The sequence below is a fragment of the Oreochromis aureus genome, linkage group 14, assembly GCF_013358895.1.
Source record: "Oreochromis aureus strain Israel breed Guangdong linkage group 14, ZZ_aureus, whole genome shotgun sequence".
Taxonomy (NCBI): Eukaryota; Metazoa; Chordata; class Actinopteri; order Cichliformes; family Cichlidae; genus Oreochromis; species Oreochromis aureus.
The window spans coordinates 41,591,559-41,611,587 of NC_052955.1; the positions used below are offsets into that span (position 1 = coordinate 41,591,559).

The window sequence follows — 20,029 nt, forward strand, 5'->3', positions numbered from 1 at the left end:
CCCTCAGACATCGGTGCGTTGGTGGTTCTGTGTGTCCGGGGATGGGCGCCCAGGTACACACCGGCTCACTCCTTGGCGGCTGCTTGTCGGGGCCTGGAGCCTGGGGCTCGCTCGGGCCACTTTGGAGGTGGGGTGCCCTCGGTCTCTCGGCCCGGGGCTCGGTCACTCAGGCACAGCTGGCTGCCGGCGGAGCTCACGGGCACGTCACTGCAACCCCCCCCCTGCTCCTGCTCCGCGGCTGCTGAGTGACCCCTCATCTGGGACTCTCCTCAACTCTTTCTGGGATAGTGACGCAGCTGCCCCTCTGTTGGTCTTCCTTGGTCTCTTGTGTTCTGGGGGCCTCTGGATGTCTGGAGTCTTGATCTCCTCCATACCTGCGTCATGCCCTGGAGGACGGGGCAGTGGCCCCCCACACCCTCTAGCAGATCATTACATGAAGGAACCTTTTAAAAACAAGCGCGTTCATGCTCACAGGTGTACACACAGGTGCTCACAGACACAAACCACACCCTTTTTGGCTCTTACCTCAAAGCACACTGCGCTGTCGATCTTACGTGCTGCACAATAATGTTTAACATTTAGTATTTACTGTTATATTCCCATAGATCATTGTGATGTTGTTTATTCTATTGCTCTCGTTTTCTTCTGCTTGTTTTCTTTTTTCTTTCTCAACAGGTGATCCAGGTGATCGATATATGTATTTTTTGTCTGCTTATTCTGTTGGTTTTTGCCCTTTTCCCGTCCCTCTTCTCCGCTGTTTTCTTTCCCTCTTTCTTTCTCCCTTTCTTTCCCCAGTCAAGTCTGTCCCGTATTCAGCAAGTGAAAATAAAATAAACAATAAAAGGTGAATCAAATGGACCATTACGGCAAGGCTGGGATGGTCCATTTGGTAAAGTAAATCCGTTGGGCATCTTTCTTCGCCTTTAGACAATAATTCTGATGGCAAAAGAGCCAAACGGGACAGGCAGAAAAGAAAAGAAAAAATATAATAATGTCACACTATTAATCATTAGTCAGGTGAGTAAGTGTGTAATTCATCATTTATATGTCATTACTCTTCCTTAGTATGCCATTTATAAATACAGACTTATCACTATGACTATAATTATGACTGTGATTATTACTAGCAATGCTGATAGCTGTAAATGCTGTAACAGATTAGCAAACATGCCTGTATTTATGAATGACATACTAAGGAGGAGTCATGATAAATAAATGATGAATTAAGCGCTTACTAATACCTGACTAATGCTTAATAGTGTGACATTGTCATAAAGTGCTACCATGTGATTAGCACCAACATGCTATGTGCTACTATCATATGAGAGCTCAGCGGCATTATTAAATGATAATAAATAAATTCAATTCAAAAGTAACTTAGAATTTGGAACATGTGGACAAACTGAGCCGGTCACAGCGTTTCAGTCAGGAGGATGGACCAAGTTTACCTTCTTGTGCACCGAAGACCCAAAAAATGTCAGTTTGGCAGTTTTTGAACATTTGGGTGTAAAAGCAGTGCAGCCATGTTCAGTCTAGTCCCTGAGGCTCTCTGTCTTTCACCTGTTGGATGACTTTCTACATGTTGATCTTCTGCTCGGTATTTCTGCTGTTGTGCCAAAAAAGGATTTTAGGTATTTGGCTAAAAATGACTGCCCACATTTAAACTGCTGTGAATGACTTATTAGACTACAATCTGTCAAACATGTATCCTATGAGGGACGTCAAGTTATTCTGTGACTTAATATTTCCTTTATTTATCTGGTAGCACTTGATAATAATGTCACACCTATAAGGTCCTGTTTTCAGTCACTGACGATGTGAATGTAAGTCCAGAGCAGAGCATGTAAGACACATTTCACTAAGAGCTCCAAATGGGTATCTGCTGATGGTGCAAGGACAAACGGACAAAAACCTCCCAATATATTATCTTGGAAACATAAATAGTGCCGTTCTGTGGTGTCTGCATGTAGTGGGAGTTTGCAGTGGAAGATTCGGGTTTGATGGAAAAGCAGCACAATTAGTCCATAGGATGTATCCTGTGGGAATGAGAAGTTGTGTTGATTCATTTCAGTAGGGATAAAGAAAGTGAACCAAGCTAACAGCATCAAAATCAGCCTGCGTGAACATTTAGACAAAGACAAATGTACCGCATGTTATGTTAACGTTTAATGTGACAATCACAGTTTTAATCTTCCGCTCTGTGGTCGCTCGACTCGAGTGATGACACCCTGAGCACACTTTCTTCATCACATCCCCTCGTCCAATCAAACTCCAGGCGTCCATACCGGGCCTTCCCGCAGAGCTGTGCAGTGAGAAAGTTGTGCTGGGAAGCCATTGGAATGATACGGTAGAAGCAACCGCCGGCTGTCTCCACGGAGTCTTTCAGCTTGATCTTCTGAACCACCCTCTGATGTGCTGCTGCCAGCTGAGGCTGCAGTGGGGGAAAATCTGTCACAAGCTGCACGTCAGTAGGAAACGTGTGTGCATGCTCTGAGGTGTGTAAGCGTGCTGCCCGTGCAGACTGGAATCCATGCACAGAGATGAGTTTGTACAGGTTGGTTCTCCACTCAGTCATGCTTGGTCCCGAGGTTTGGGGCAGCTGTGTGCAGCCCTGAATCTGAGCAGTGGACACTGTACTATTAAATGTTGGGTCACCACCCAAGTCACTGCTTAGACTTCCCCCCAGACAAGTGGCCTGAACTATGGACTGTGAGGGCACATGGGCAGGGGAGCTATACAGTCCACCTTTCAAACTGCTCTCAGCAGCATTAGCCTGAAGTGTAGAGCAGCGGGACTGTGTAGGGTAAGGACGGTGCTCAGTGGGGACAGAGAGTTTTCCAAGATGTGGCAAGTTCTTTCTGAAGACTTTGAAGTTCTTGTAGAGGGCCAGCACTCTGTCGTCGAGGCCAGCCTGCACATGGTTAGCTATGTTGTCATATTTGTGTGAGAAAAGGAGGAACCTTTGATCCTTGATTGGTGACGGTTCTGGTTGTGGTTGAGGATCCTCTGGAGCCACCAGTGGGGAGTAGGTTTCATTTTGCAGCTCTACGAACATGAAAAGGTCCATAAAAAGGTTAAAAAAGAGGGGAAAGGCATTCTGAATGTGCCAGGCTTTTACTTGTATCTGAACTGCATAGACGTGAACTTCTGATATATTTGATGATTTTTGTCATTTTTATGACCACATTAGCTGTACCTACTCCATTTGCACGAAAACACGACTAGTCCCCAAGGCCTATGGTGTGAGGGCCCTCTGGGGGCACCCAGTGTTGATTTCTGGCCTTGCTCTTAGAGCCACATGATTTTAAGTATACGATGAGAAGGTCACAGTCTTCACACTGAAATTATTCTTGTTTCCTTTGATTGGTAAACCTCAGCCCATGTTTACGTCAGAGAAACTCTCTACGATGCTCTTTTTCTACCCAACAATGTTACTGACCTGCTGCCATTTCACCAAATTAGTTGCAAAATGTTTCTCAAGCCCTTTGTTTTTTTCATACCTTTTCTAGCCAATTTAAAGACATGCTGCTGTATCACATTTTCTCGTTTTAAACATTTGGTATTCTTTCCATGTTTGATTGGAAATAAAAAATGGATTTATGAAATTTTCAAATCATTGCAATCTAGATTTATTTACATTTTACACAGAATCCATTTTTAGGTTGGTTTAATAACAGTGAAAATGATCAATATTTGTCCCTGTAAAACTCTACTTTACCTGGTCGTTCTGCTCTGGCTGTTTCGGCTCTGGCTGTTTCGGCTCTGCCTGTTTTCTCCTGCTCGCTCTCTTTCCTCTGAGCACATCACAGTCAATTAATATCAGCCAACAAGTGACGTTTGTTGGAGTGATGTTCACAGAAGTATTGCTGACTTTAATACTTCTGACGGGGAATCATTTTCTCAACGTACTTTTCCTGTTTGGTCGGGCTGCCCCTCGTCCTTCTCTTCACTCACATCATTCACTGTGAATGAACACTGACTGTAAGGAAACTGCCATAGTAACACATTAATAATGACATATGGACCTTAGATGGTTGAAAACATGGACGGAGCTTCTGGGTGGGACAAATGAAGCCAGTGTGGAAATGCCTTAAGCCTGCAGTCTTTGTGATGTCCACTAGATGGCAACAGCTGTGGAGAAAACCAGTCTGCTTCTACAGGAGACTCTGAAACAGGTTTCTGTCTCAGCCTCAGTGGACACTGTCCTCCTGACTTTATGGCCCCTGTCACATTGAATACACATATGAAGTTTTTTTTAAATAAAACTTGGACATACTATGTTAACAGTAGGGATGTGGTATCAGTCAGACGTGCCCCTCCTCGTCACATCCTGTTTTTGTAACCAGGATGGTGGAGGCGGGAACACTCCTCTCAAGGATTCAGACTTCAGAAATAACATCTTGGTAGCTTTTATACAGTTTAACATAGAAAAGTTGTTTCTCTCAGTTAAAAATGTATCGTAGAAACTGAGATTTGCAGTGGGCGTTCTGACAAATGTCACACAGAAAAACAAACTTTTAGAAGAATCTGGACTTAAACTGTGTCCATGTGGGAAACGGCTAGCAGTGATGTATGTGGGACCACATCAGACCGCAGAAAGTCAACAACACCTCAAATGACTGTGAGCAACAACAAAAAAAGTGTGTCCTGAGATAAGTTTGAGTTAGTAGTTTGAGTAATGGCTTAGACGTCACATAAACAGACGCAGCCAACATGATGTCACCTACGTGTGCTGGTTAGTCAAACCTCCTGCTGACTGTTTTAGCCTTCGTTCTCTGACGTAACATTAAATAATAATGATAATCATGGATTGCATTTATATAGCGCTTTTCGAGACCCTCAAAGCGCTTTACAATTCCACTATTCATTCACTCTCACATTCACACACTGGTGGAGGCAAGCTACAGTACGTAGCTTGCTCGTGATACTGCTTGCTCGTGGGCTAGCAGCGTGTCAATGTGACTCTACTGGGGACAATAATCACCAAATGAACATCACGATTTCTTCAATAGGACTTGGAATCAGAGACCGTTTAAACTCATCAGGAAAGCCATTACTGAGGTTCCAAAACAAGTGTGGGTGGTTTTCCATAGACTCTCTTCTTTTACATCCAGAGGACTCGCCCTCTGGTGGCCATTAGAGAGAATGCAGCTTTAAACGTGCTCAGCAAACATTTGCATTCATATTTTTGGTCACACAAATAAGGACACAGTTCCCCTCTAATTAAATGGACTTTCAATGGATTTGATTCAAAATGACAATGTAATCTCGCTAATCTTAACGGTAGGCAGGTTTTTACTGGAAACAAAGAAATAATTATACTTTAGTTGCAGGTCGTATTATAAAGTATTGCCATTGTCATGGTTCTGGGTCATTTTGACCCAGCTTTTTCTGTTTCTTATGTTTTGGTGTTTTTCTGGATTATGATTTATGTTCTGATTAGTTAGTGATACTGTTTTGATTATGGTTATTATTATTTTAGTAGGTTTTGGTCAGTGTCAAGTCTGTCTCTTTCTGTCTAGTCCGTGTCTTAGTAAAGTGTGTTTTGTTTCCTGTTTTACTTTGAAGGATCATGGTCATGTGTGATGTCAGTGTGTTCAGCTTTACTTCTCCCTTGTCTCGTTAGCCTAATTTCTCCCAGCTGTGTCTCCCTCCTGTTTCTCATTCCCTGTTTACTCCCCTGTGTATATAAGCCCTGTGTTTTCCTGTGGTCTCTGTTGCGTTGTATCCTCACTTCCTCTGTTTGCTAACCTGCCACCCTGTTTAGTTAGTTTTGTTCTGTGCCTTCCAGCAAAAAAGCTGAGTACTCTGAGTTACATCTGGCTCTGTGAGTCTTGCATTTTGGGTCCTCTCCTCCTGCCTGCCTGCACACAGCCTTGACAACCATATTTTAAAGTTAATTTATTGTGGGGATACTTTAAGCATCTCTGAGTATTAGGCACCTGCCCCCAAACATATATTCCAAATACTGCTGTGTACCTTTGGGAATGACTTCACAGAGCTCCATTTCTGTCTTCAGCTCTCTCACAGGTTTGCTTCTCTTCTCATCACAGGAAGTTGGTCTAGATTTCAGATAAACACACCAGTAATTCATGAGTTACATGATTACCACGAGATGTTCTGAATGACTTTTTAACACTCACAGGAAGTCCGGAGCATTTGTTGGATCATCTGCTTGCTTTTGAGGCGCCACATTAGCGTCCTCAGAGGGTTTCGGTTGTTCGTTCACAGGACTCGCAGTCCGGATAAACTTCTGCGTCTCGTCTTTGCCATTTTCTTTCTTTGCATCAGTTTTTTTCTTTCTCATCACCTCCAGCTTTTCTTGAGCTTTTTCAGCTTCCTTTTCTGTCTTCTTCTCTGTTTCTTCTTCCTTTGTATCGTCACGTCCTTGCCAGCCTATTTTTTTACTTTCTTTCCTTGTCCTCTCATCTTCTGGTCCGCTCTTCTTTCTTTTCAGCTCACCTTCTTTCTCATTTTCAGTCTGGAACCATAAATAATCTGTGATTTTATCCTGCTTGTAACCTGTGGTGCATTCATCCGTTCGTTGACCATGAAAGAAGCTGTCATCCCAAAGTTTCTTGCCCTTCCTCCTCCGGCTGCGGATCACAGAGTTGGGGATGTAGCCATCGGGAGCGATGGGCCAGGTTAGAGGCTCCCTGTGTGCAACAGCAGCTTCAAGTCTGACTTGAAATTTAGGCCTCTCCATCAGGCTCCAGATTTAGACAGCAGCTAGCACGACACTATAATGTTTTTTGTTTTTTTGTTTTTAAAAAACTTCCTGTGCTCAGGTTAAGCTAACCAGCTACTGGCTCCAGCCTCACAGGTGTCATACAAAGCAGCATCAATCCTCATGTCCCGCTAAGACAAAGACGCTTCCAGTAATGTTAACCTACGGCATTAATAAAACCGACAGTGCCTGTGGCCTATGTTTGAATCATTCATTATATCTGAGAAACACATGAGTTCAAACTCACCCAGACTAGTCTCGTGCTCCCTTTGAGCAGTTTGTAATATCTGATGTCAGGCTGCTGAGGCCCCCTCACTGCTGCTGTTACATACTCAGTTTGAACACAAACACGTGATGGAACTAACAGCAGTGTTCAAAACCACCATGATGCATTCCTTAAATGGGACCAGTTACATGAATTCAGCGATTAACTAACTAACTATGCGCAGAAACACAGTTATTCACAAACCCAGTCCAGTCTCAGTGTGACTACAGACAGCGCTGTGAGCACACAAGCCCCGCCCAGTCTCTGCTAGAATATTCTGTTGGTGAGGGGCAGCCAATCAGAGGACGTTAGCTTAAAGACAGCAGAGCTTTTTGTAGACGGCTGGGTGAACTGAGAGACTGCAGGCCTAGAATAAAACAAATGAGGATTATTTCCACCTGTGACTCATGCTAAGCTCTCATTCTCTCGCAGAATCCAAGAAAGAAAAAAACAACGGCCTTAATAAGCACGAGGCCATTTTTAAAAATACAATGCTCTTTGCTAAAATTTGATTATCAGCACATTTGACAAGTTAAAGTTAGTTTATTTCACTATTAGCAAAGATATTTTTAAAGATTTTGATGAAGGTATTTCAGCGAAAAGTAAAACAATAAGTTGGCTTCTTTGTGGCTGTGGAGGAAAATCAAGGCAGTCCCAGAGTGACCAGCACTTTACCTGTGAGGCAAATGTACAGGATGGCCTGTATGTACAGTATTTTTGTGTTTTTTATAATTACAGTTCTGTGCAAATTCATGAGCCGGACATCATTTTTTCTCTCGCAGCCTCTACTAATCACATGTCTATTACAGGAAAAACAAAGGTGGCATCAGTGTGTTAAAAAATACGAGCCTAAATGGATTTAAAATTCAGCGGTTTTCAGTCCTCAGCCAGATTTGCTGGTTATGAACAATCAATCTTCACACAACAATTAGGTATTGATTTTTATTTGACTCATTCTCCTTTACAGTAATTGCATCAAATCAATCAAGTCAAACAGACAATAACTTGCACACGTGTAGTAAGACTGCAGTTATGGAGAAAAACGATGCTTTTATTTCAGCTTCCATCAGAACAAAACACAAAGGGTCATAGTTCAGTCGTAGGCTGACGCTCACACATTAATCACTATGAAAATATTACAGCCGTTAAAAAGCGCAGCTGCTCTTTATACCTCAGAATGAGACAGAAAATGGAGATAAAAGCGCACACACACACACACACACACACACACACACACACACACACACACACACACACACGCATGCACACAGACACACGCACACACACGTGCACACACTCTCACACACACACACGCACACACACTCGATGTTTAAATTACAAGCCAACATTTTGTTTCCAAAGTCCCTTTAAAATAAGTGCTGTACACATGTGGTGATATAATCAGACAATAAATAAAGAGTAAAGGAACACCATGGCTTCTTCCTTGTCATTTTTCACACAGATTAAGACTTTTTATGTTGCTCCTGAATGTTGGACATTTATTAAACAGGAAGAAACTTTCACATTCGTGTGGGAGCAGTGACTGTCACCCACACACACTTGCATCTGTGACCACTGTGCAGTAACACAGTGACTGAATTCAGCAATGCTACAAGTGTTTAGCAGGTCTGATGTGAGGTCTTCACTGCATGGACTGACTCGAGCATCAGGAGCGTGTCACCACTGCTGTGTTCTTCCTGACTGATGCTTCTCACGGAGGTTTCATTGCAGACTGGTGATACAGTTTTTACAATGCAGGTGTGTTCCTGCAGCTTCTTTCTTTACTCTGAGAGCAAAATTCATTGTTTGGTCTTCATAAATTACAGTTTGACAGAATCCGGTTTACTTTCCTTTCATGCTAGTCAACAAAGGATTAGCCGAGTTTAAAAATCTGATTGAAAGTGACACAGCTTACAAAATAGAAACAAATAGTTTAGAACCAGTCAATCTTATAACAGATTATTAAATTACCAAACGCTGTTGTTAGTCTTGAATTTTCTATATCCACCAGACTGGATTCAGCTGCTTTTACTTGTAATGTGACCGAGTGGAGCTCTACTGTTGTCTGTAGCAGACATGGCACCGTACAGCTGGAGTGTAGCAAACGACTACACTTCCCAGCTGTGCCAAACTGCTTCTTTAAAGGAGCAGTTCTTCTAAAAGTTGGTTGTGTCTAGGCTGCACTCTCCTCACACATTTTTAAAATGATCAGCACTGAGTAGCTTTTCTCAAGCTGTCGAGCTCTTTCTGTGGCGTTTGTGGTGAACACCATGATGCTATATGTGAACACAGCCTTAGCTCTCGTGTTAGCAATGGAAGCTGCTCTGCACTTGGAACAACGCAGACTACTTTGCTAGTGCGTATGAAGAAGCCGGCATTAGATTGCAGTGGGAACTCATTTTGCATTGTCAGCATGAGCCAGGATTCCCCAAACTCAGCGGGATAAAAGAGCAGATGTGTGAATACGTTGTTTCTGCTACAGCTGCTGATGGCAGTCAGTACATCAGTTTAATCTTAGAGAGGGGCAACATCACAGTCAATCAAGGAAACAGTTTTCAAACCACACACCCACAGACACACACTGTGTGTGTCTTAAATGTAGTCAACACCTGAGATACAGAGCATAGGTTCTTGCATGCTGTTAGAAATGATACCTGTTTTTATTATTTTTGCTTGTAACAATAAAGGCTTATAAATAAATACAAATAAAAGTGGAAGACGTTTCTGATCATTGAGAGCGTCTGAACAACACAAACTGCTGCTGGACCAGAATCAAGAAGCTACTGTGTGATTGTCGGTATTGCAGGTTGTGACGTTGCTGCAGAGACACTGGTACCCTCAGTGTGCTACATATGGAGACGACAGCGGGGGGATGCATTGTACGGGGACATCGGGAGGGTGTGACCAAGACTATGAGCTGTGGCGTAAATGTTCTACCTCAGCCAGTGATGTGGCAGCGGCAGGACACGGGACGCCAACGCCATTAAACCTCCAATAATACTAGGCTGTTGTTTGTGCTTCAGTGTCCTTACAAACCGCCCACAGTCTCATTAAACTTTGAGAAACTCCACCACAGAACAAAAAGTGTTCAGGATCCTTCACATAGGTTTACATAAAGCCATGTTTTTAAAGCATACAAATGATGTCATTTATTCTAAGGTTAGAATAAAACAGTATCTGATGCCTTTCTACAATAAACATCGGCGCGTTTAAGACAGATTTTAATTTCACACGTTAAAAAAAATTATAGCCTCAAATGTTATCGATAGAAAACCTTCAAAAACATTTGCACCTATAGCCAGAATGCTACTGTGTGCTAACATCACAACTCAATAGATCAAACTGGGAATTCTCACTAAAATCAATCAAACGTTATTTTTAATACGGGGGGGAGAACAGCTGTCTTATGATCTTGGTGCTAATTTCACAACATTTCCTGAGACTGGGTGGATGATATCTGAGCGTGCTTAATGTTGAGCGAACACTCAGCCACGCTGCCAAACTTTGTCACCACTCACTGGCTGGGTTGGTCACCTGGGGCCGAAAGCCGAGGCTTTCTCTGCTGAACGGGCTGAAAGAGGAAAGTTCCAGTATTTGGAGGAAGGGCGGGGTTGGGGCGGCGGTGCCACTGTATCAGAGGGTCCGATCAGGCTGCTGTCATTCTTGCAGGAGCGTCTCCCTCCAGTCAAAGCTGTGGTTTGGTCCATGTGTGAGGGGCAGGATGGGAGGGTCCACTAACTGCCACACCCCCGTGTCCCCCTGCTCCTCACAGGAGCAAAAGCCCAGGTAGGGGATCTGAGGAGCAAGCAGAGCAAAGGAAACGTGACTCGTATTAAAGACGATGGAGGTCCGACACGAAAACCTTTGTAACATTTTCATGATCGTTTCCTGGATTTCCCCATGTTTGTAAATGCAGCTCCTCATTTAACCTCTGACAGAAAGGAAGCCACGACTCACACGTCATAGGTACTATGTTACAAGACTGACTCTGTTTTACATGTGTACTCACACTAACAGAGCAAAAACATCACAGGATAATAATTACAATGTATCATTTCTTTGTATTTAACATAAACACACATCTCACTGTTTCATTAATTATTTATAAATCGAACAAAAAAGACTCGTTTTTTTGATCCTTTTAATTTTCCACTTTAGTATGAACTGATTTATTTATTTCCTATTTTCTGACATTATCAGCTGTTTTATACTTTACAGTGTCATCCAGCAGAGAGCAGCACAGTCAGTGTGAGTATGAGAAGCAGTTAATGACCCTCAGTGAACATCTCATCAACAGGAACAGGAACCGTGGACAGATACTGTACTGTGATGGCACAAAGCTCCTGTGCTACAGCAGTGTTTGGTTTACTGTTGCTAAAAAACACATAAAACTGCTTTTTTGTTCCGTTTAATTGAAAAGAGAAACCAAAGTAAAACCAGAGGGAAACGCACGCACTTCACTTTTTGACTTTGCGTTATCTGTTGTCATTGGGGCATTTCCAATCTTCCGTATCCATGTTTGGTTTGACCGTTTCACATTAACACCCTGGATAAACACTAAAGCCTCAGTGACGTGAGATACATCAACTCATTTCCCCCTAATGAGCCACCCAGAGAACAAACGTTATCTAAAGAGGAAGTTTAGTCTGGTAGGAACCCACAAACATGATGGTAGAAACTGCGCACATGAGAGTTTCCAGTCGCTTCCCTGCTTTTCAAGTCGGGTCAGAGAGCTGAGGATGAGCGAGCTGGGCACTAAAAACTGTTTAAAGTAAATGCTTGTGATCACAGGTGCACACGTTTCTTATTTAAACTGAAACCGTGTTAGACAGTAGGACTCGTGTCTGTTCATCACATGATTTCAGAAATGTCCCGTTCACAGTTTGTTATTGTCTGATTCTCTATAAACCCGTCAGAGAAACACAGCTTTGACTGTTTTTTCCTCTGTACAGTGAACGCACCCCTGTTTTTGCACAAATGGGCCGGATGAGAGGAGGCTGGAAAGCCAGACGGAAGCAGTGATGGATGGACAGAAAGGTGGAATGTACAAAAGAAAGTAAAACAGATGCACCAGATGCAAAAAGGTGTGTGAGCGGACCTTTCGGACGACTTGGATGAAGTCCTTGGCGCTCTGTGGGCTGCGGCCCTGCAGCTGGCGTGTGCAGGCCTCTAAGGAAGAAGCGTGGGCTACAATCAGCACGTTGTTTCCTACGGAGAGTGGAAACCCAGGCGGGATGCACACATGAACATGCTGATCTTTAAACGCTCCACATCTGCAGCAGCTCTGCTGTGCGTCTCTTACCAGTGTTTTTGCAGTCTGACAGGATGTCTTTGGTTACTTGATAGCTCCGACTCATGTAGTTCTCGTAGGACTCGGACACAGTGAGCTTGCTGACTGGGATCAGAGGTCTGCATTGAGATAAATAATTAGTGAAACATGTTAGGCAGTGGTAAGTGTCTTCTTTGTGTGTTTGAGTGGGCGTGGACTGCGGTTTGGGAGATGGAGTAAGACTCAGTCTAGATACTTCAGTCCATCAGAACTACAGAGGAGATCACTGCAGGCCAGGCAGACATACACAGGGTTTCTGCTGGTGTGTTACAAACCCTGCTGCTGCTTCAACGCCCCAAAAGTTGGGACTCTGTGTAAAATCAGTAAAAGCAGAACGCAACGATTAGCAAACCTCTTAATCCTGTATTTTAATCACAACAGAAGTCACATGCTTACACTACATTTTCTATTTTATTGAAAATATTAGCTCATTTTAAATCTGATGGTAGAAACACATTTCAAAATCAAAGTTCATCTACAAAAAGAGTCAGGGAGTCTGGAGCAGCAGCTGTGCACAAGGCTGAATATCACTAATGCAAACAGTCACGACTCTGTGCACGGGTTCAAGAACACTTCCAGAACACAGCCCGCTGTGCCACGAGTGCAGGTTAAAGCTGTGTCATACACATCGTCTCTGGACCCAAGCTCATTCAACATGGATGGAGTGAAGATGAAAACTGCTCTGTGATCACACAAATCAAACATTTGTAATGTCCTGTGGACTAACGAGCAGCGGGACTGTCAGACTTGTTCAGAAGTCTCCACCTCTGATGGGATGGAGGAGCATCATGGAACTACACAGCAACATGTGCTGCCACCCCGACCATGTCTTTTCCAGGGAAGAACCTTACATATTTCAGTGAAACCACACAGAGTTACGACAGTACGGCTTCACAGTAGAAGAGTGAGTGCTGAACTGGCCTGCAGGTCTTTCACCAGCGGAAACGTCGGGAGCATCGTGAAACAAAGAACACAACAAACAAGACCGAGGAGAGTCGAGCAGCTACGATCCTCTGTGAGACAACAGCGGGACAACCTCGGCCACAGGTCCAGCAGCTGCTCTCCTCACGTCCCACACATTTATGGACTGTTGTTGGAATAGCGGGGACGCTACACAGCAACAGACATGACACGTCGGTGCCATTAAATAAAATATGAGCTAATATTATTCTTAAAATGGTTCTTTCTCTTTTCTAACATCTGATATATTTTCTGCGCTCTACTGTGAGTAAAATACAGTTCATGGTAAATGGACTGATTCTGATACAGAGCTTCTCTCTCGCACTCGCTTCATACAACACATTCACACTTGGCATTAGTATATTTGTATATTAGAAGGATGGAGACTGGCAGGGATCGAACCACCAACCTTCCCATCAGCACATGACCAGCATACCATTGCTTTCTGTGTGGATTTATATTTACACTCATATAGATACGTCTTAGTTTCTCTCCATATCGGAGGTGTGAAATATGCAAACTCTAACACAGCACAGTTAGCATCCTCCCACAAGCAAACATCACCTGTAAGTTGTGTCGACACTGAAGTGTGCAGCAGCCAGGTCGGTGGGAGGTATCCATGCAGGCATTGAGCTCCCAGACACCCACTTGGTCCATTCGAAAAGCCCCGGTTCCACTCGCACCTTCAGCTTGCTGTCCTGCTGTAGGCCTGTTTGCACAAACCAAATGTCATCCGAGCACACAGATAAAAAAGAAACGCACCTTCTCGATGTGTCGGTGCGGCTGCTGGGGTACAGGCCACACAGACCGGTTTTTACCTTTTAGGATGTTCTGTGCTGTCTGAACACATCGCAGAGCGGGAGAGCAGTACACGAAGTCTATGGCTGTGTTGCTCTCTAACAGGGCTTCACCTGCAAAAACAAAAACGTTAGCCTGCTCATTAGCAGCAGGTGTTTTACACCGTTCACATCGGCACCGGTCACGTACCCACAAGCCGGGCCTGGGTGGATCCAAACACAGTGATGGGAGCATCCATGTCATAGTCTCTCTGTCCTCCCCACAGAGGCAGACTGGGAGGCATGTTCAGGTTGGAACGTACGTATCTACCTGCAGAGGCAGGAAGAGAAGTACTGCTGCATGTCCAAACCTCACTGTGAGACGCACAGAGACAGTCATGAATGTGTGTGGACGTGCTCACCTTTACTATCTGAGCAGAGGGAGAGCCAGTGTTTGCCAAAGACCACATCCATCCTCTCACCGTGGCGGCACACGAAAAGAGTCCGCTTGGGTTGCCGAGAGTGACCCCCGCTGATCCGCAGGACCTGCTGAACATCCGAGTGACAGGGCGTTTGAACGTTTGCACAGATAACAGCAACATTAGGGCGCAGTTCACAGGTCGAGTAAAAAGAACTACCTGCATCGGATGACAGATGAGACTTAGTGACGGTGTGTCTCCGGGACTTGTGCTATCGGGACGCCGGCTGTCCAGCAGTCCGTCAAACAGGCCTCTGTCTTTACTGGCCTTGTCACTGGGCTCACAGCTGAAGAACGAGTGGGAGCTGTGGTGGAAAAACACTGTCACTGTAAATCTGGCGGTGAGCTGAGAGATCGTGTGATGTGAACCTTTAAATATACTGATTGTTTTTTGGATCCTGAAAAGTAAGGTCAACGTTGCCATATCGAAACACAGTGGGGCGGGGCGTGGTCTGCGATGCCGCTGCAGGCGAGATGGACGCACCTGCAGCGGCATCGGCAATCACGCCTCGCCGGCTTAAAATCTGTGCTCTGTCTGAGTCAGTGCTGTTGTTGTTGATGTGGATGTCGGGCTGTGAGCTGTAAAACTGCAGCCGAGTTTGTGAACAGCAACCGTGTGTGGCCAATAAAGTGTGTAAGACGCTGAAAAGCATGAACATGTGGACAGGTCCGCCGTGGTTTTCTTACACAGATTCTACACACAGTTTCGGCTAGCTGCAGACGCACCGTGCAAAGCCTGCATTCATCAGTGACACGTGCACGCACATAAACGTTTCAGCAGCAGCGAGACTGTGTGCGACGTTCCTTGTGTGCCACACTCACGCATGAAACACCCAGGTGTCAGATTCATCCGCCAGGCTGACATAGTTCTCAGGCAGCAGGCCGGACAGCCCGGTGGCGAGTGAGGTCCCGTACACCCAGCCCTCGCTGGTACTGTTCTGATCCACGGGAGACATAAAGACGAAATCCCCGGGAACCAGCTCCAGCTCGTCGTCGTTCTGTGGCATGTAGGGGTACATCACCCTCAGGGTCTGCATCAGCCAATCACAGACAAGCAGAACATACAGACATCACTACTCAATAGCTGTCCTCAATGTGCGCAGTCCTGGAACATGCAGGGTTTAGTGTGAATATCAGCTACCTCGTGGTTAGCAAAACGAATGTCCCGGGAGAACAGAACAGCCAGCCAATCACATCCCAGCTTCACTTCAATGCCCTTAGCGAGTTTCTCCAGTGAGGGGAGGTGGTCACTGGGGAAGTTGTAGGCTAGAGTTACATGGAGCTGCTTCTTGTGAGGCTCCACGTGGACTTCTGACAGAGACAGAGGACAGGAGACATGTCACACAGGGACTGCTTTCAGACTAAACGTGCACTTTTCTTTTAATCTGAAGAAATCTGTTTCTTTTTTTCTTTAATGCTAAACAACCAAAATATAACAGAGCATCCTCTGATAAGATGTTGGCGTGTCGCTCTACTAAGGAGCGACAGAATGAGCGAGGGCTTTAATAAGCTGTGAAGAACGCCACAACAATCACAATCACAAAGCCAGTCAGCACGCATTACTCTGTGACAACAGTGACGTGACGCTGACAAAGACACACTGTGAACGATGGAACAGACTGACAGGAAGGGTGCAAATATCCCTTGCGCTTGTACTTCCTACCTGCCTTCCTGACAGCCTCTGCGGCAAAGTCAGCTGCAAACTGCTTGAGGATATCGGCCACCTGCTCCTCCACGAAAAGACCGATGAAGTTAGAAGATGTGTAGAGCTCTAAGGGCAGTGGGCTGGGAAACCGACCCCGCCACTGCTGTACGGTGGCCTGGAGGGCTTCGCACAGAGCTTCTACTTTCTGGTCTGCACACTGTGTAAGCAAGAAGAGATGGGAGTTCAGAGAGTGGACTGGGTCCAATACTGTTTCTACTGATGCACATCTGTGTAGTCTCTGGAATATAACAGTGATGCTGCTCATTAAGAAATGTCTGTTGCATAAAGAAGATGTAAACATGCAGAACGGCAGCATATACTATGATTTTAGAGTGCCCCACATTTGTGTAGTTTGCTTTTTTGTAAAGTTTGCAAACTCTCATGTATCTGGGTGTTAAGCTATTTCCTCTTATTTTGAAAGCTTCTTTTGTGGCTTGCTGTGGTTTATTACTTTCCTTTTTTAACTTCCTCCTTTGATGTTTTCCCACCCTTGTATTTGCCTTGACTGAGTTCACTTGTGTCTTATTATCCCTCCTCCCTGTGTGTCTACAGATATTAGTATTTACCAGAAATGTTTTCAGTCTTAAACATTTTGTATAATTGTGTTCTTCTATTTTTTTACGATTCAGTTCTTAGCAGACACTGCGAGCTCTGATGACACCTTCACACGTATTTCCCAATCCTATTAACACTGTTGATGCTGTTTCAGTGATTAGCCAAAGCTTACCTTAAACTATTCAGTTAATTAACTTTATGCACAAGGACAAAGAAGAAAATAATGTATCCGGATATCGACGAATACAACTCTTGAATTTCAACCATGACAGTTAAATCCAGTTAAACTCACCATGAAGAACTGGCAGAGCGTAATATGGGGGAAAATGTTGTGGGCTTTGTTTTTGCCACAGGTGACCCGGCTCTGCTGCCAGAAATGGGAGAGCTGGTTCTGAAGGGGCCCGCTGGGTCGCAGGTAGAGGACGTACTCTCTCGGCAACGGGTCGTCCAAGAACGGGTCGTCCACGTGTGAAAACAGCCTGTGTGTGACACGGAAACGTCTCACATCGTGCTGCTGTGACATGCCGTACATTTACTTTCACATGAAACCTTGAAAGAAGAAACGGGTAAGTGCACATTATATCTGACAGCTGTGCAGCCAGATGACTGCCCGAGCCCTGTAGCTCACTTCGAAGTGGAACATTTCCTGTTTAGAGACTCTGGGACATAAAACACTCCTCCTCGTCTGCTTATTGGCTCATAATGTTGCTCTCGCCCAGAGCATGGACGGCTGAATAAACTCTTTGGCTTTCAAGAAAAATAATTTTCTTCAGATTATTGGAACAGCCAAATACCTTCATATGAATACTATCCTCCACATCTAGAGCTTAAAAGGCCAAGAACAGTGTTTGTTTTTAGGCCCACAATGATCACACTGACTGTTAGAACGTGAGCACTGACCACGCTAACAATACTCAGTTCAGTTTTATTTCCATACAGCGCCAAATCACAACAACAGCCGGCTCAAGGTGCTTTATACTGTAAGGAAAAGACCCTACAGAGAAAACCACAACAATCATATGACCCCCTATGAGCAAGCACTTTGGCGACAGTGGGAAGGAAAAACTCCCTTTTAACAGGAAGAAACCTCCGGCAGAACCAGGCTCAGGGAGGGGCGGGGCCATCTGCTGCGATGGCGGTTGGGGTGAAATGACAATCAAATGAAAATGAGTCGAGGTCGTCTTTGCACACGAATCATTGAGGTGTTAACATGCACTGCACTAACACTGATTGTGCTGCTTTTCTTTTCCATGTGCAAAGTGCAGCTTGACCCCGCCCCCCACCGCCTCTACCTCTAAAGATAGATTTTTCTTTATCCATCTTTAAATTTGAAAAACAGTCGTGTTTCTCTGACAGTTGGGTAGAAGAAGGTCAGTCGTCACTATTGTGTTTGCTGTTTCTGATTATGATCATCTGTTCACAGTATCGGCTCACACAACAGTGATCTTCGATCCAGTGAACATGGCTCGTGCATCTTTGGGCTTTGTATTCTACAGCGCGCCGTGTGTGGCAGGACGCACTGTGAACAATGGCTGAGTGGGCATGATTCTGGTCATCTGCACTTCTGTGCAAACTTTGATGATCTGTAAAGAAAGCATTCCTGTTTTCTTCACACATGCAGGGGGACTGAGAGAAGAACAGCTGGAGATGAACACTGTGCAGCAGTAAATGACAGTCTGTGACACATCACATCCTGTCACCGCTGATTGTGACTTATTAAAATCTTATCAGACCATCAGTTTGACGCACGTCCAACTGTTTTAATCATGACTGTTTAGTCATTGCTCAACTTTTATCCCACATGAATCAGTTTCACAATATAACAATAACAATTTCACAATATACGAACAAGCTGAGCACACCCATCCCTCTAAACCTACAAAATACAGGAGCACAGCTTTCACTACAGTACTGTGCATTTTAAACTACACCTCATTTCTTCTATATTGAGGATTGAAAAATGGAAAATGAGGATTTAAACATGTGCAGACATAAATGGAAATCCAGTATATAAGATAAAAACACAAGGTCATTAAATGGTAAATGGACTGATTCTTACATAGTGCTTTATGCAACATGCCACATCCACACAAACACTTCCTTCTATGCTTTTAGTGCTTTCTAACATTGGCACACAGAGCAGGCTGGGGGAGCCAGGCGTCGAACCAGCAACCCTGCAATCAGCAGATGACCTGCTCTGTATTTTCTTTAAGTCGTCTTTAGGAATAAGAAGCTCTTCTTTGGATGTTGGCAGCCTTTTTGTTCTGCTCATTGTTAATAATGTTCAAGCACATTTGGACTAATCACTCCATCAGAGCTGTTGCCGCTGGTGTTCAGCCCAGTTCAGTCTGTTTGCCTTTACAAAGACTATGTGACAGCCACTTTCCACTGATGAGTGAACAGCAGGTGATCAGCTGAAGGGCCAGATGCAGCTCTCAGGTTCATGGCCAATGACACGGCTGCCTGATACTCTTCAGATACTTCTTCTTTTGTCTTTGTTTTAAGGGCACACTGCGAGAAAGTCAGAGAATCAAAGGCAAACTTGGAAAGACCTTCAGAAAGCCGGAGACCAAATTTGAAAAATGACAAACGACTCATTGGAAGATGAGGAGTAGCTTCAGACTGGCTGTACTACGCAGTACTGCATTTGTGCCTGTGCTTCCAATCTAAAGAATAAGAATATAACAGCTCTTGTACTTCACTCATGAATAGTTCAGTTCAGCTTATATATATGCTAGAATACAATATGTGGTCTGTGATTAATACAATAAACCTTTAGAACCAGTCAAATGAAATTCAAACTTGACTGAACAAACATATATAAAATAGTTTTTAATATTGTTGAGCCAACCAGCTACTTAAACAAATGAAGTTACACTCATGTTTGAGGTTTACTTATACTGAGTTATTTCTGACTGCATACTGTAGAGTACAGCTGTACACGTTTCATGTAACACTGTACTGGTTTATTTCTAAGTACTGAACGCTTTCCAGTTTAAAGTTATTGCTAACAACAAACTCCAGGTAGTAATCACTGATGTGGGTTGTTGTTCAGGCACTGGTGAAACCAGTGTTGCTGTGCTGCTGTGACAAAAACACAGATCCGTGTCTGCATCGTCCTTTATTTCACAAAGTGTTTGATTTGCACTCAGCTGCAGTTACCTGCAATTATTTAACCCACAGTTGTAACACACGTGTCCAGCAGAGGGCGGTATACGATACATTTCCTCTCTG

The 20,029-nt window shown here is 44.3% G+C and overlaps 2 protein-coding genes across 6 annotated transcripts in view; both read right to left on the reverse strand.

Annotated features, from left to right (window-relative positions):
* Nucleotides 1-1,896: 1,896 nt before the first annotated feature.
* Nucleotides 1,897-7,185, reverse strand: LOC116329942 (translation initiation factor IF-2-like). 3 transcript variants are annotated; one of them, XM_039598222.1, is made up of 6 exons: nucleotides 6,144-7,185; nucleotides 5,980-6,062; nucleotides 3,910-3,962; nucleotides 3,719-3,794; nucleotides 2,961-3,045; nucleotides 2,303-2,431 (listed from the first exon to the last, which is right to left on the reverse strand). In XM_039598222.1, exons 1-6 carry the CDS (start codon nucleotides 6,704-6,706, stop codon nucleotides 2,383-2,385), a joined length of 909 nt encoding a protein of 302 aa, XP_039454156.1. In that variant the 5' UTR covers nucleotides 6,707-7,185; the 3' UTR covers nucleotides 2,303-2,382. The 3 variants fall into 3 exon arrangements, with proteins under 3 accessions (XP_031607945.1, XP_039454155.1, XP_039454156.1); XM_031752085.2 differs by having other exon boundaries at nucleotides 1,897-3,045; XM_039598221.1 differs by lacking the exons at nucleotides 3,719-3,794; nucleotides 3,910-3,962 and having other exon boundaries at nucleotides 1,897-3,045.
* Nucleotides 7,186-8,017: 832 nt separating this feature from the next.
* The window catches only part of LOC116329947 (ubiquitin-associated and SH3 domain-containing protein B-like), a 43,001-nt gene continuing 30,989 nt past the window's right edge, over nucleotides 8,018-20,029 (reverse strand). For 2 of the 3 annotated variants that reach the window (XM_031752092.2, XM_039622844.1), the window contains exons 3-14: nucleotides 17,088-17,274; nucleotides 16,199-16,397; nucleotides 15,677-15,846; nucleotides 15,358-15,566; nucleotides 14,696-14,840; nucleotides 14,480-14,606; nucleotides 14,269-14,388; nucleotides 14,100-14,192; nucleotides 13,846-13,990; nucleotides 12,295-12,401; nucleotides 12,091-12,200; nucleotides 8,018-10,787 (exon numbers count right to left, since the gene is read on the reverse strand). In XM_031752092.2, the coding sequence (XP_031607952.1) occupies nucleotides 10,650-10,787; nucleotides 12,091-12,200; nucleotides 12,295-12,401; nucleotides 13,846-13,990; nucleotides 14,100-14,192; nucleotides 14,269-14,388; nucleotides 14,480-14,606; nucleotides 14,696-14,840; nucleotides 15,358-15,566; nucleotides 15,677-15,846; nucleotides 16,199-16,397; nucleotides 17,088-17,274 (1,750 nt within the window). In that variant the 3' untranslated portion in view covers nucleotides 8,018-10,649. The remainder of the gene's footprint in view (nucleotides 10,788-12,090; nucleotides 12,201-12,294; nucleotides 12,402-13,845; nucleotides 13,991-14,099; nucleotides 14,193-14,268; nucleotides 14,389-14,479; nucleotides 14,607-14,695; nucleotides 14,841-15,357; nucleotides 15,567-15,676; nucleotides 15,847-16,198; nucleotides 16,398-17,087; nucleotides 17,275-20,029) is intronic. The other variant, XM_039622843.1, reaches the window with a different exon arrangement.